This window comes from Anopheles arabiensis, chromosome 2 (genome assembly GCF_016920715.1).
Source record: "Anopheles arabiensis isolate DONGOLA chromosome 2, AaraD3, whole genome shotgun sequence".
NCBI lineage: Eukaryota > Metazoa > Arthropoda > Insecta > Diptera > Culicidae > Anopheles > Anopheles arabiensis.
The window spans coordinates 30915424-30931590 of record NC_053517.1 but is presented as its reverse complement, the minus strand read 5'-3'; the positions used below and the strand labels follow the sequence as shown (position 1 = coordinate 30931590).

The following is a 16167-nucleotide window of genomic DNA, read 5'->3' as shown; positions in this document are numbered from 1 at the left end:
AGTGCTCAACAGAACGGAATCGGATCAGCCAAAGGACTCTCGGTGGTACGCCCGATAATCAAGGGAGTCGCCCATGAAGGAGTGGAGTAGCGGAGCGAGTACCATCAGAGTGGTGACCATTCTTGCTTATCCGATTGAGCTCAACGCCGGCAACTTGTTGCCGCAACAGCAGCATCTACTCAAGTGTTGCTCACTGTTACAATCTATGGTGACTGTGCACGCCGGTTCGTCAAGAATTGTCAAGAAGCATCTATTTACCCTGAAGTGCCATCAAAGTCCGAACGTGACTGCGGTGGAGCGTTTCACGTGAACCTGTGCCTTGGTGTTTGAATATTGGTAGTTATTTTATATAAATATACATAATCACTGGCCCTTCAGTCGGTATAAAAGACAGGTAAAAGGGCTCAAAGTTAAGGTGTTAAATCTTCCAGCGATACCCATAACCCATTGGCAACACGAACAATAAACTGAAGGAAGAGCGATTTATTGGAGCGGAAAAAGCACTTCACCTGAAGTGGCCCAATTATCATCGCAGCTGATCTTGAATGTACGATCAGTAGTGTGATTGATTAAGGCAGTCATCAGATCGGTTCCTGATAGAACCAGCCTCGGTTATGCAATAATTATGGGATGTAGACATTGCTGGATAAAAGGATAAACGTTTGGAATGTCTTAAAAAAATCACTCCTTTACATCTTCCTGTCAGCACTGCATGCAGATGGGTGCGTATGAATGAAATTCCACAATAATGAGACTAAAAAAACACGCTCCAAAACGGTGTACAAAAGCGTGTTCGCAAAAGAAACACCAAAAAGAATTTAAAAAAAATCACCCTCCTAAATTCCGTGATCGCTTTTTTGGTATCGTTCCAGGCCAGGTATAAATAACCATTGTCATCTCGCTTCCGCCGCGAGTACGCTTCGCTTCTGCTCTGCTACACACTTTATTCTTTCCATTGTATTCAGTTTATAAAGGAAGAAGAAAGAAATACCTTCCTTTATTGCTTTTGGTGGAAACCGTTTAACTCTCAAACCTCTTGCCCCATTACCCACTGACAGCTACTACAAATGGCACTTGGGTACATTGGGCCCCGCGAGAGACCTGATCCTCCGAGCGCTACATCACCACAGCATCCTACGATACACCACACCGGCGATGAACTGACGTTTCGCACTGAGCAAGCGTGTTTGCGGAGCGCGCTGTCCCGTAGGTGGTGGTGTGCGTGAGTTAGTTAGAACGTGTGCAGCAGCCGCGCCGTGTCGTGTCGTCTTTGGTCGCTTTCCTCCTGCTTATCGGGGCGAAGGGTGCGCGAATACGAGATCGGTTGGCCGTTAGCCAGTTCAAATCAGCCACTCGGACGGATCGGTTCGTGCGGATTACACTGCTTGCGCACTACACTTCGCTGGGTTGGGTTCGGATTACAGGCGCGCACAGCCATCGGTACACTGCAAACGCCACCCGAGGGTGAGCGAGGGCTAGCAGGTTGACCTGCGCAGGATAGGTGTGCAAATTGAATGTTGAGGTGCGTGGTTTTGTTTACTTGTTAACAAAAAAAGAAATATTGTGTGCGTGTGGTTTGTATCTACCTCTACTATTACATATCGATAAAACAAGAAGTGAGTGTCAAGGAAGAGGCCAACGATCGACGGCTTGGAAGGAGTGCTTGGATTAGAGATCCAATACATTGTCGATTGAACAGTTTTGTCACAGTTAAACCGCGTGTGTCTGTCCTACCGTGTTTGAAAATACTGCCGTAAGTCACCGATTGCACTTCGATAAGAAAATAGTTATCAACCTCAGTACTGTGTTCCTCCAATACCCAGTTTGTGGAAGGTTTTCGTTGTTGCTACTACTGTTTGTGTGAGAACTATTATCTATTTTGCACCAAATGCAGGCATCTCTTTTCTTCCAACGCCTCTGGCCACTATCACCGTTGCTACTCACTGTCACATACAGCAAAAGAGGTACACATAGTGTTAGCACTCTTTCCGTGTTCCGTGCCGTGCAGCTGGAGGCTGGCTCCGGGTGTCGAAGTGTTAAATTAGTCCAATTATTACTAATTAATTAGTTCACTCGGGTTTGCGGTTTGCGGTTGGTGACAAACAAATTGGCTGTGGGCAAGGCAACTACCCCACTCGTTCACTGACCGTGATGTACGTCGTTGCCACTTGTGTGGTGATCCAGCAACTTTTGCGCGATGCGTAGTATGCTATGGTTTCTATGGAGAAGCTGCTAAGGTAAAGGCGAAAATAGGGAATTGTGACACGTTGCTTTTGGGTGGTAAATTTAGTGCAATTCTGGGTGATTTATTAAAAAACAATCAGCATGTTGAACTTTTTAACCTAAAACGCACATCGCATTGCAACTTCAATGTAAGTCGCCAAATGCATGGGGCGGATGAGTCACAAAACCATCTGTTTTTTTTGAGCCACCCCGCTTTTGTTCGATTAGTGCAACAATCATCCTCCTCATTGCGGGAAGCTACCACTAGCTGTTTTAACCTCAAACCCGTTCCCTCACGGGTGTAAATAGAAGATGGTTTAGTATGGACACAAAACGTCCCCTCCCCACCGACCATTCGACGGCACTGATTAGCTTAACGACGACAATGTCAAAGTGCTCCCAAGGGGTGGTTTTGGGCCGAACGCGCGATCTGGACATTGCACTGCGTTCCACACCTTCCATTGATAACATCCGCTCTGGAGTGGGCATTGCAAAGCGAAAATAACGCAACAACAGCAGCCAACCCAACACGCCCATGAATGATTGCAGAGCCGAGCGGGAAGTAGGGGCTCGTTGCGTTGTGAAGTGTTGTGAGAACTGATATCAAAAAACAAGAAGCTAACGGGGGGCGCAATTTAATGCCCTTCCTACCCCTTTGTAATTGGCAGTGGCCAGGGGTGGGCTGTTGAATGCTACCACACTTGGTGGTTCCTTTTTTTTTCTTTTTTGCTTGTCCTATCCTCCAAGTGATAGCTTTGATAGGAGTCTGGCCAAAGGTTTTCTCAAAAGTGTGTGTGTGAGTGCGTGATTGATGAAGACTCAATCAGAACCTGGCAGGTAGGTGTCAATTTTGGGACGAAAAAGCAAGGTCAATTACAGGCGATGGCGGTTAGGCGGAAAGGTAATAATCGAATGCGGTTGATAACGCTAATGGGATATTGTAACGCGCTCTTCCAGAAAGGTGTGGCTGGGAGTGCGTTGCACGAGCACGAGCGAAGCATAATTGGGGTGGCTATTTTACAGCGTGAAACCATGGCACGGGCGAAGAAGGAAGGCATTCCTTATTTCTGCCTATGAGGGAACGATCCTGATGTGAATCGAGTCGGTTCGGTTGGCACGGGAATGGATCGAGCCACTCAAAATTATTCGTTCATGTATTAAATGTTAACTTCTGTAGATACTTCGTTGCTTCAGTTGCTCATTTTCATTACCTCATTAGTACTTAGTAGCAATATTATGCAGTTTCTTGAACATTTAGTTTTGTTAACATAACACAATCTAACGACTGCATACACTTGATATGTAGCATTAAGGAAACATGTGAAAATGTTTATCAAAAACATTTCGCCCAAATAGCATTTAATGTTATCCAACTAAAACTTTTAACTATTTTAAAACCATTTAAAGAGAGACGGTAGTTTGAAACATGGAGCAAGATGCTTCTTTATCTTAGAGTCAAAATATTGATTTCTATCTCTGTTGTGTTTACTATTAGTATCGACGATTCAGACAACCCAACAACCATGGGTGAAATTCTCGTATCAAAGGAGAATTCGCAATAAATTATTATTTATTTATTTATTTTAGAGTATTTTTTCCTTGCAGCGTTTTGTTTTTTTTACTGAATTTTCTTCTTCTTTTGGCACAACAGAGCCAAGGCCTGACTGTGCCACCTATTGAGAGAGCTTATCTTTCAGTGAACTACTGATTACAGATAGTACACGATAGTTAGTCCCGACTTTTGGGTCCATTCGGTCCATTCGGGATTTGAACCCATGCCAGGCATGTTGTAAAGCGGTACGAGTTGACGACTTTACCACCAGACCGGCTCTGTAACTTTACTTCAATTTTTGACCTTACTAAACCAGTGAATTCTAGGAATGATTTCAAAACCAAACTGCCAAGCAGGCATCTGTTTTGGTTCGATTCCTACCGCAAACACCGCAAACAAAACCGTGGCTGATCGGTGATCGTGAGGATCTGTGTCGTACCGTAGCGATCGCGTGACCGACGTGTTTTATGGTGCCCGACCTATTGATCTCCCCTTTTCTCACCCCCTCCAACGTCATTCGTTCGATGTTGTGCGAGTGACGGCGTCGCCCGAAAACCGACACTTGCACCGATCGGTCGGCCGGCCGTTGGGTGAGAGAAAGTCACCAAACGCCTGTTGGTGTGGTGACGGTGATGGTGGGGAAGGAAGTGCAGGAACTGCACTTGTCTGCCGGTAGTAAGTCTGGCACAGTGATGGCGCTTACCAACACAGGCCCACCGCTCAAATCGTGGGGTGGTCACGACGATCGTGGCGCTGATTAGTGTCGTTGGGTGTTTAATTAAATTTCGTTCACTGTTTACTTTATGTTCGCGATTGCGATTACAGGGTGACGTGCGATCGGGCAGCTGCTTGGCGCGTTACGAGCGGCACGAGGCGTTGCGTTGTTTTGTGGACGGCCGTTTCAGGGATGGGCTTGTTTTTTTTTTTGTTTTGTACGAGTGAAGATCAAGCTACATCTGGTTGGTTCATCATTCAATTAAGAAATTACAAATGGAGTAAAAATGTAACAAAGAACACACCTTCCAATGGCAACTTAGAACGATTGTATCAGCAATTGTTAAGCTGTCCCTTCAATTGTGTTGAGCATAGCGCCACTGCTGTTACGCGTAGACGTTTGCGCTCTCAATGGTTAGTCTAAATTTGCATTCCACGCAAAGTATGTTATCATTTTCCCCTTCCTACACACCAACCAAGCAACATAGCATCATGCTTATGCTAACCATCACGGCTCTCTTATCATCACGTCTGCCTTCCTCATTAGCTGTGTGCCGTGGAGAGCGATGTGAGTGTGTCTAACGCTTTACATTCGTCCCGTCCCGTTTACGGTTTTTCTTATGCGCATCTCGCCCATCATCCGGTGCGTTTCTGGCCAACGGCGACGACGACGACGGCGACGACGATCGTTACATGCATTCTCCCACACCCCGGGCCGCACGCTGAAAGCCGTGCACACACAGCCGTACCGTTTTCGTCTGGAATTTACATCTAAATTGCCGGTAATTAAAGTAAATCATCGACTCAACCGGTACTGGCGCGGGATGGTGCGGGACGGCGAGACGGCAAACAGAGCAAAGGGCTCGCACAAAGCTCACTCTCCTTCCCGGCACGCAAACTCTCCTGTGGTGAGAGGGGGAGGGGCGGAGTCGATCAACGGTTTCGTTCGGAACTGCTAATTAAAATATTGCAATCGGTGCACGGGAGGGTGGGCAGTACCGAGACCAAGTGCGCAAGGGGTTGATTTCGCGCAAGACACGGCGTGGCCTGTTCAATTGTGGAGCAAGATGCAATTGCTTCCCAATTCGGCTGACCCCTGGTCGAAGGGCTTCAGCGTTTGATTAAAGTGACATGTTTTCAAAGTGGGGCCCCCTGCACGAGGCCGTGGAGCAAAACGTGTCCGTGTCGAGTGGGGAGCAATTTGTACGAATTAAACGCCTATAGTGTGGGGGTGGGTGCGAAGTGCAGTTCTTAACTGTGCACTGTAAACAGTAATTTGCTATCATTTTCTCGGTTGAATGCCGTGAAAAAGACAGAGATAGAGATATATATAGAGAGAGAGCGCACTCACATTAGCATGGCCCCCTGCCGGGTGGTAAGAGGTTGCATTCCTGGTGCTCAAAATCAATTGAACAGACGCGTGATGATACTATTAGACGCTATTTACGTGTGTATTGTTCTCCTGCGGGGGAGAAGCTAAAAATAATCCTCTAATAACTGAAACAAACTTGTCACCTCGCTAAATGGAACCATTAGCAGCGGCGATACTCGCTGACAGCTCAATGAGGAGGTGGCGCCCAAACCCCAGAATAGGGGGGAAGGGCAAAAAGGGCGAGGAAAACCAAACCTGAACCAATTCCATTCCTCACTCATCATGCGCTAAATTTAGCCCACCCGGCTCGCGCCCCTCCGACGCTTTGGTGATGCTTGGAACTCTTCGGTGTCACGCATCTGGGACTGGGACCCCAGTTTGTGGCCGTTTCCTCTCCCGCTCAGGACGCGGTACATCTGTTCTGCGGCAATTGTTAGGTGATCACTTGACAGATGCCGCACAAGAACCATGCCCCTGCGGGCAGACACACTTGTCTCGGCGCCGGATCTTTAAGCAGCTCACCGTCTGGTTTGGGACCGTCAGTAAAACCATTAGAGGGATCACGTAACCGAACGGGGTCTCAAACCGGACAGTGATCGAATTTTAATGAGCTGACCGGCTTAAGAGGGACAAATTTTAACCGATCAAAGCCTTGATTGCACATCCATGTACCACAGTCCTAATGGTAATTAAACCACAAGCAACACCCAACTGTGATTCATGGCGATGATGTGTAATGTTTATTAAAACAGTACGGACAACGCTTCAAACACCAAACAAACAACCGTTAAATGCGTCGCAATCGTTTGCAAACGCCGAGCCGAGCGTGGATGAGTCGCGGGAACTCCTGCCTGACGGGCGTGGTGCCGCCCCCTGGATCGCTTATCAACGCCGGCGCGGCGCTCGCCGTTGGGTTTGGTTTGGTTAATGCCATTCCCGTGCAAATATTGATTGGCAATTTGTTTTCGCAGCCAGCCGGTGGACAAATGATTGAGCTTGATGGTGTGTTTCCGCTTCCAGCCGGGCGCCCGGGTGGACCGTGGCTCCTCACCAATGTTTGTTTTTTAATTCAAACGCTTCATAACACACCTCAACACCTTCGAAACGTAATGGTGTAGCAACGGTAGTGTGGCACCGGGGTTTCGACCAGCCAGAGGGTCAGATGAGGGCTGGAAGTGGTTTCTTATCAACGGTTGTGTTAAGCTGTTTTTAAATGGTTAGCTAGAGCACTGTTCTTCTCACCCTCACAAGTGTAGTTTTCGATTGAAGTGTGATATATTTAGGGAAGAATTCCAATTACTTCATTTTTCGGCACCATAATTGTGGGAACGTGCGGGATCCCTACCATTGCATGCCATGCTAACCTATACCTTCATCTCGATTGTCCGCTTCTTCGCACTACGCTGCTCACGAATACGAACTCTTCCCCTCATTTTCAGTGCTCGAGCTGGCGCCACCTGCCTGTGAACGCGCACCGTAATCACGCAAATCATCGGACTCAAGGCGTCATGGCAGCTGCTTGATTCCACGAATGGCAATAACGGCCATCGTACCAACGAGGGCGAACCCACCGTCGACGACGACGATGATAATGGTGATGCTGTCGATGATCGTGATGGAGCTTCGCGGGCCCACGTCCAGCCCGTCAGTGTAGTCAGAGTGTTTCGCCATAGCGCACCGTACTGTTGCCGCCGGTGTCGCACCCGCACCCGGGCAAGCGGAAATAGGAGCCGCGGCTTTCAAGTTGGCCAAGTTGGTTAGCTGCCGGAACGTCACGCGCTAGCCGTAACGCGATACGGCTGCGAACGAAGATCTATTTTTGGGGTGAAAATCTAAACCAAAAAAGGGTCTTAACACAGCGGGTAAGGGAATGTGGCGTTTGTCAATGAGTGTTTAAAATTCTGGTGTCCTGCGTTCTTGTACGTTCCTGCACTGATTCCATCTTCAAAAGGGGAATGGAAAGGGAGAAGAGTGCCCGCAGGGAGTAGGATCGCTGTCACGCGAGTCACGCGCCATACGTGATATCTTCATCAGTGCGCGATTGAAGAATTTATAATCTCCGCCAGCGAGGTTCAGTTCAGCTGCGCCTCGCCGCTCATCTCCAAAGCCGGTCATATCTGATGCGGATCTTTATCGTATGCGCAAGTGGCATGAACGGGTTCGTCCAACAAGTGTGCAAGTGAGATACTGTAGCTGCTTAGAACGTGCAGAAGTGGTGCAGAGCGACGGGAATTAAGCTGTGCTCGGATAACTGTGTCACCGCGTCGGTGCAGGCCATATCTCTGCTCAGAAGCTCCAAAGTTGAAGACAGGCTGATGCTCAAAAGGCATGTGAAACGGATCGCGAAGCAAAGTTTAGGTACACCCGTGCCCGTTGCTGCTGACCGGGTCTCCCGCGTCTCGGGCACTCGGGATCGTGCCAATCGAGGCATTACGCGGAGTTTTGCATATCCATTACGGCGGTACGGCCGAGCCGCAATTAGGTTTGACACCCGGCCTCGGGTAATTGCAGCCCAAACACACGAAACCGCTCGTACGTCAGTGCCGGACGTCGACCAAGCGTCCAAGTCGTCATCGGAGGGCATCGGGGTTTTATGGCGCGCGTGACGCCGACCCTCGGTGACGCCGCCGCCGCCGCCGCCGCCGTACCGCGCACTGGGAAACGTGTGCAACCTCACCGACCGTTCATGATCGTGCCCCGTGCAACTCGACGGTAGCTCGCCAAGCTCATTAATGTTGGGCGTCGTATTGATCGTACCGGGCCAATGAGGCGAAACTGAAGAGTCTTACCCGAAACAGATAAGGCAGAGGATCTCCAAAAAAGGAAGGAACATTCCGCGTTTGAGTGCTCAGTGTGCGAAAGCGAAGCGTATCGGCAGATGCGCTCAGTGCCCAGTTGCAGCTTGTCCAGTGCGGACCGCATAGTGTTTTTTCGTGTGGTGATTTTATTTTATTATTCCTATCATTTCGTTCGCTTCCACTGCTTATTGCCGCCACAACATTCATCGCGGCATTGGCGCGTACATCCAGCGCCCAAAACCCAGCGCCGCCCTTTTTACACACCGTGCTCGCCACTTCCGGTTAGTGATGATCAGTTTTGATTGAATCAGTGCGAGAGCACCCAACGCGATCTCTCGTTTGTGTGGTTCGTTTGCGTGTTGTTGGTTGATTCGTATATTTTTTTTTTCTCTTTCGGTGCGCATTAGAGTGATCGGGTTGATTATTCCGTACGTTTGTTTGCTTTTCTGGTGTGTGTGTGTGTTCTTGAATGATTTTGTGTGTTACTGAACGGCTTACAATGCGCCGTTTGTGGTGAGTGATACGTTTGTGGTGTGGTTCAATTCGTGTGCGCATTAGTGCGATCGTAAAATCGCGATCATTTAGTGGAGGAAGCAAGAAGAAAAAAAAAACAACCCCGTAGCTCGTTTGCTACATTAGTGAGCCGATCCTACAGCGAAAGATATAAAATCCCGGAGCATTAGAATAAACACGGTGTCGTCAGCATGTCGGTACGCTGGGAGTCGCCTGATGTTGGCCGCCGGCGGCGTTCCGGCGACAGTGTGGATGAGTGCGAAATGTTGATGCGGCCAGATGCTGCCACCGCGGTTGGCGACGATGGCGATCATTCGCGATCGCGGAACGGTAGTGCTAGTGGCCGGCAGGCGGAGCATGCGGATCGGATCGCTTCCGGTGGTCGCTGTCCGGTGGCACGAGTGGACGTCGAGTTGAGCGATGAAGAGGATCCTGTGCCGGGGCGGGATGATACCGACGAGATAGTGGTGTTGGACGAGGCGAGTGAACGACTGCTGGGGAAATGGAATGGAAACGCCAAAGGTAAGTCGATAGAGCAAATGTTAGCTTAAGTTTAGTTGAAGGATCGTTATGTGCCTTTTGTTTACAAATTTCCTTAAAGGAATTGGTTCAGTCATAAAAGAACAACGTTCAATAATGCCTTTTGTTGAATCGTTTTTGGAAACGCTTTTTATAAATCGTTCTTTTTTTATGGTCTCAAAAGAAAATCCTTTGAATGATATGTTCTCTGCTCTATAATCTGTTGTTAAATAGTAAATAGAATAACCAGTACCTATTGTAAATTGACCGTGTGAGATGGATTCCTCCATCCGAAGGCCGAGGTTTCGTCATTCTTGAGGTGTAGTTAAAGTTGAAAAAAAAAACAGACCACAAACCATGGGAGCAAACCAACTACCATCGTCAATTGATCCTAATAGAAAAGGGAGCATAGTTTGCTGTTTGCTGCGAGCTCGTCGGCGATTCGCATCCATTGGCCGGCCGGTGGTGGTGTCGTTAATAAGATAACACAAAACATCTTGTCCACTTTTCTTATTGAGCAATGGCTGTACGCCGACGGGCGGACGGACAGGCGCATCCTTGGTGGCACGTTTTTTGTTTGTTTTGTTTTAACTCTACTGCCCGGGGACAATACATCGTGCGACCCGGTCCAATCGCTGCGCGAGCAATTCGCCGTTGCCGACGGATGCAAATTACGAATAAATTGCGTTGATTAGTTTCCTGTGTTTCTAGGTTCGCACCGAACGGTATACTACCGTGGGGCGTGTAGCTCGAACGATGGTGCAAATGGTGCTGGGTTGCAAGTGGGGTTTGGAGTTTGGATGCGAGAAGCTATCATCGGCTCTGGTGCAGGGTTTTAAGAAAAGTTCAGTCTAAAAATTATAGCTTAATGTGGATATTACTAGAACGATATCACTTGCCACGAAAGTTGGAGATTCTTTCAAAATTGGTAAACAATTGTTCGATATTAAACTAAACTCATCATATTACTACTCATTCCGACATTGGGACGTTATCAATTTATAATATATGTAAAATTAAGGATAAACACCGTCTTGGCAATTATCGACTATCGCAAGCAACATTAGCAAGGGCGAACGATCTATTTGCACGAAGTCCCGTAAGATTCGGATGTATGTAGTGGCGGATTAACACGAGTGTAGGCCCTAAGCGGTCACACGAATGTAGGCCTTTATAAAGTGTTGAGCGAGAAATTTAAAGTGGAAATTGTATAATTCTCCTAGAGAAGGATTGAGAAGTAAATTTGCTTATGCATGGGGGATGAGTCCTCTTTTTCGGGTCCCTCGAGACCTCGGGTCCCCACGCGGCCGCTTAGTTTTGCGGTGTGCTGAATCCGCACCTGGATGTATGTGTGAGATTGGCAAAGACTACTTCAAGCAGCTATTTGTTTAGATGAAAAAAAGTCCTCTTCTTTGTCTTCTTGTATCACTCATAAACTGGACTACTTATGCCTTGTGTAAATATCCTGAAGATAAGTTCAATAATAACTATTTCTTCGAAAGTTCTCGGTACTAGTTGACAGCATTTAATATCTTTGGCTTAGGAACTGGCAAACTACAAAACACAAGCCTAAAATATAATATTGCTTACATCAATCAATTACCAGTGTTAGTTGAACTCTTTAATGGATAAACATGATTTTCATTCAAATTAAACACTACATTAGTAACTATTCATGGTTGTCCTCTTCTTCTTCTTCTTCTTCTTCTTCTTCTTCTTCTTATTCTTTGGCACAACAACCGAGGTCGGTCAATGGCTGTCTGTACCACTAAGTGGGCTTGGCTTTCAGTGACTTACTGAATACACATAGTAAGTTAGTCAAGTCAGTCCTACGTATCGAGGCATGGTCTGTCCATTCGGGGCTTGAACCCATGACGGACATGTTGTTAAGTCGTACGAGTTGACGACTGTACCACCAGAGCGACCAGGCTTATTCAAAGGTACATTAAGATGATAAAAAAGATGTTTTATAATAAAAAATGATAGTTATTAATTCCTGAATTATCAAAAACACTTTTAATTTTTTGATATATTAATTTGATTTCGAGGAATGCAAGTATCATTCGTTTGATGCAGTAGCCTTCATAATTAAGCTAGTTTTGTGGTAAATATAACTAAAACTGTCACTCAAGATAGCCTTTTTGGATCGTATCTAGTAAATGAAAAAAAAAAAAAACTAAAACGTTTTTCTGTTCTCTAACATGCTATTTCTAATCACTGTTTTAATAATGTTGTGATAAATACCATAAGTTTAAAACATTACAAGAGTCAAACGTACAAAAGTTTTGCTAAAATCATGTTGTGTTTATCATCATTTCGATTAGATGCACATTCAATACGTTACAATAACAACGGTCGCTTCGGGTAGTTTGAATAAAACCACGTTTTTGCCGGTCGGATCAAATTCAAACGCTTTACTCTCGCGTAACAAACTGCATTTCCCCACCCGATGCAACATGCTGTTTGGCGGGCTTGCTTGCGTATTGTATCGTTTCTCACCATCGCCTGCTGTTCATACGCAACAACTCTCCGCTGTGTGAGAATCGGCCGTTTGTTTATCTTTTCCAAATGAGCCATCCATCAGGCAACCGTTCAGAATGCGAAAAGAATGTTAAACAAAGCGTTTGACAGTTTCGTTTTCAATACGTCGTAAGTATTCTGCCCCTACAAAACACAGCACTTACTACAACAAGCCCGTCAGTCAGCGCGATTGTAGTAGAGTAACACAAGAGGCGTTACATTGCGATGTCTGTTACGAGAACCACCTGCCACCGCGTTTGACAGATCGTTGTTGCCGACGACCGACCGATGGTGACTTTGGCTCTCGCGCGCGCTCTCCTCATCAGCCGGTGGGAGTACAGCCGAACGGAGTCCGTCTGCTTGGCGGTTTTTCCTACCAGATCCGTACAGCATCTCTCCGACGGCCGTTTGGCGCCATACATCCTCTCGCATGCAGCTAACCCTCCCCAACCAAATGGCTTTATTTTTGCGCTCTCTTCGCGCACCCGACACACGACCTGCTCGGGGAAAATCGGTCCGATCGGTCTAGCACAAACCCAAACGGTACGACACACCGGTGGTTCCAGATGCGGGCGGTAAACGCTTTTCAGTCGCGGTTCGCATTTCGGCCCCTGCTGCTGGCCTGCTCGTTCGCTCGTGCTGTGCCGAGAAGTGAAGCAAACGTTCACTAGCGTCCATCTCTCCACAACACAGCAGGTGTTGGTGGCCTTTCGCAGTGTTTGATCTCGTTGTGCAGCGCGCGGTACAACGTGTTTGCGATTCCGCAACATTTAAACGGTGCGCGGTTTTCTAACGTTTATCAATTCACACATACACACAAGACACACACACACAGATACATACGCGCCGTTACAATTCAGGTGGATTCGGGCTTTTTAGTTTGGTTGGGTGGCAGGATGAGGGAGAGCTGAGAAATTTTCCTTCTGTTCCGAGGTCACAAGCATCAACGTGTCTGGGAATGTTTCCACCCAAACGGAAGTGAACGCGCGTTTTTGGCAGTGTGAAAAGTTTGCGCGCGTTTCCGAACAATTCTGTTTCGCCTCGCTTCGTCCTAATTTTCCCCCTTTCAGTTTTGGTGTGTACCTGCAGTAAACGAAATTTCCGTTCCTTTTGATGAGGATCGACGAAGCTGTGCTGCATTCGCACGGAAACCCCTTCAGTTAGATGCTGTGATCTTCCGTAAAAAACCGGAAAACCGGCGACGCCATTGACTGGGTGAAAAGAAGGGCAGAGGAATATACTTGGAACGTTTGGCAGAAACACTAGCAAAGTTCAAACGGTGTTCGCGCGTAGCGTTGTGGTGGAAAATCTAGCCGCGCTCTAGTGGGGGCTCGCCGCACGGCAAAACACGGCAAACCGGTTTCCATGCTGTGTCGCGGTACCGTGACGCTGTAACGAAAGCGCTCGAGAGAGGGGTGGCGTTGTCAAACTGCGGGGGGAAGTAACGCAGCTTGATCGCGCGAGATTGTGAAAAAAGTGTGGTGCGCACAACACAGCGGCACTATCAATTTAAGAACCAATGTCCATGAACCCCTCCCTTCGCTGGGCAAGAATAACAAACTTGTCATTATTACGTCACACGTACGTGTGTGTGTGTGTGAATGTTGTTGTGTTTGAAACGCGAGGAAAACAAAGGTGTACCACCTCGCGTGCAAAGCGTGCACGGAAAGTGTCGAAAGTGTCCAAGAAGTTAGTGTTCGGAGCATTTTGCAAAGAAAGAGAAACAAGAAACTTTTCTTTAACCGTTGCTTACCCACACAAAAACTGCAAAGTTGAATGACAAAGGTTCACTTAATATCGCCCGCGTCTTGTGACATACCTTACGCCAGCATACTTGGAAGTGATCTGTGTTAACTTTTTTCCATCCATTTTGTGTATCATTTTGTAGCATGCGCGTGTGTCTGTGTATTGTGTCCACATTAAAGTGTTGCAGTAAAGTCTCCATTCAAAGCGGCTGGCAACAAACGGGAAGGCTGATAAGCAAGCAGGTACTGCTTTCGGCGCAGTAAGGTAAAGCCAAAGATGCAAAAGTAGATAAATTCGTGGCGAGAATCTCATAAAAAGAACCACACACAAGCACCACAAAACCTCAAGCTAGCAATACGAATAAATGTTTAAATTTGCATTAATGGTCGGGTATGGGCCGAGCCATTGCTCGCCCCCGGTTCTCAGTATCCATTTCATTCCCACTGTGGATTGCGAATTGATTTACATTAATATTCATCCGGAGAAGATCCGCCTCTTTTTTGTGTTGCATTTCGAATGGGTGGTTTTTCCGTTTGTTTCTTTTTTTTCATTCGTTTGGCACACACATGTGGCTCTGGTGGAAAGCCTGCAAATGTGTTGCGGATGATAGTTAGTGTCTATCAAATAAATCAAAACGTTCTGAAAGAGGTATTGCTGTGTGCTAACACCTAAGAGCCTGTTACGAACATTCAAAGAGACGACGGGAAAAAGATGCTTTTCTGCTAGATACTGATGTTTTACAGCATTTAAGTGTATCTTGAATAGAACACAACAAAAGCTAAAACAAAAAAGGGTAGTAAATTGAGTAACAAGCCTTATCAATTTTTAAATACATCGCTCATTAGAGCGCAGCATGCCACATGTTTGCATGTCAAAAGAGTGGCTCGCACTAACACACATAGCACAAACAAATCGCTCGCAGCAACTGACTTGACGTTGATAAGGACATCTTATTATTGTATCCTGTTAATCTGTTTTACTATTCCCTTTCAAAGCGTCTCTCTTTCCACCCTTCTCTCTCTCTCTCTCTCTCTCTCTCTCTCTCTTTATGTAAGCTATCACTCCATAAACGCACGGAAAGCATCAAAGCAACCGTGCAGATGAAAATGCATCACTTGCTGTTGTTATCCTGTTCTCCATCGTTACGCTTCATTTTGCTTCACAAGAATTTGTGCAAGCGCATGTACAGGTGCCCGCACACACACGCACGCAAACAACCGGACATCCTCAAAAAGGATACATATCTAGCATTCCCTCCACGCTCACGAGGTACAGTCGAAAGGGACCTTATTTCATGGCATTTCCATTCTTTCCTATGCTGTTGGTACGTTTTCAGTTCGCCATTAGATAAATTGTGTACCTCAACGGAAAGCGCTTACAACGACAGCATCTCGTTACCGGTGTATGCGTTTGTGTGTGTGTGTGTGTGTGGCTTCAAACAACACCATCACGTGAAGGACAACTCCCCCCCGGGGGCGCCTATCTTTCTTACCGGGCTTCCTTACCGAATAATGCTGCAACGTTTGGGAATTTCCTAAACGATTCCAAACAGTTGCATGCTTGCGTTATTACTGCCTCCCCTTTACCAACGGGCAAATGGTTGTAAGCGATAGCAGTTTGTCGTTTCGGCAAGTGGCAGTGGTGATCAGTGAGGGAGCAGAATTCCAACTCGCTGTCACTATCGCAAACGGACCACAGCCACCGAGCTGAGCTTGAAGTCAGTGAAGCAAATTTTGAATTTGCAACCGGTGAAGTCTGCCAGCGCGGAAGGGAAACTCGAACCGTAAGACAGCACAGTGTTCTCGTCTCAAGATAACCGTGGTAGAGTATTGCAGCTGTTCATTTCCACATGACTGAAGTGGGAAGCTTCGGATTTGAAGCAAATAAATGTAACTGATTTGACCCTCTCCCAAAACAGATGCAAATCCGTCTCAATCCCTGACCTCGTTACAGCCGGGCACAGTTTTCCTGGTGCTTATCGTTTCAGTACCTTCACTGGCACTGCATTTTCCGGTCAGTTGTTTTCCAAACCCAAGATGTACCGTTAGTTTATTGGTGCTTTTTACCTTTTTGCACTACATTCAAGCGGCCCATTTCGCTATTGGTTCGAAGAATTTTAAACCAGTTTCTTTTTGTTTGGAACTGTTAGGCTTTTAGATTGGTTTTTGGTTGTTCGCTGGCAATGTCATCTACCAGGCGTCTCCATTCTA

The 16167-nt window shown here is 46.9% G+C and overlaps 1 protein-coding gene across 10 annotated transcripts in view; it reads left to right on the top strand.

Moving 5' to 3' along the window:
- The first annotated feature begins 1262 nt into the window (after window positions 1-1262).
- Window positions 1263-16167, top strand: part of LOC120898893 (organic cation transporter protein) — a 34274-nt gene continuing 19369 nt past the window's right edge. The window contains exons 1-3 of one of the 10 annotated variants that reach the window (XM_040305380.1): window positions 1263-1522; window positions 7301-7723; window positions 9067-9694. In XM_040305380.1, coding sequence (XP_040161314.1) covers window positions 9364-9694 — 331 coding nt within the window. In that variant the 5' untranslated portion in view covers window positions 1263-1522; window positions 7301-7723; window positions 9067-9363. Of the gene's footprint in view, window positions 1523-1578; window positions 1754-2004; window positions 2238-7300; window positions 9695-12798; window positions 12989-14099; window positions 14222-16167 lie in introns of those variants that run through there. The other 9 variants (XM_040305378.1, XM_040305379.1, XM_040305382.1 and 6 more) reach the window with 9 other exon arrangements.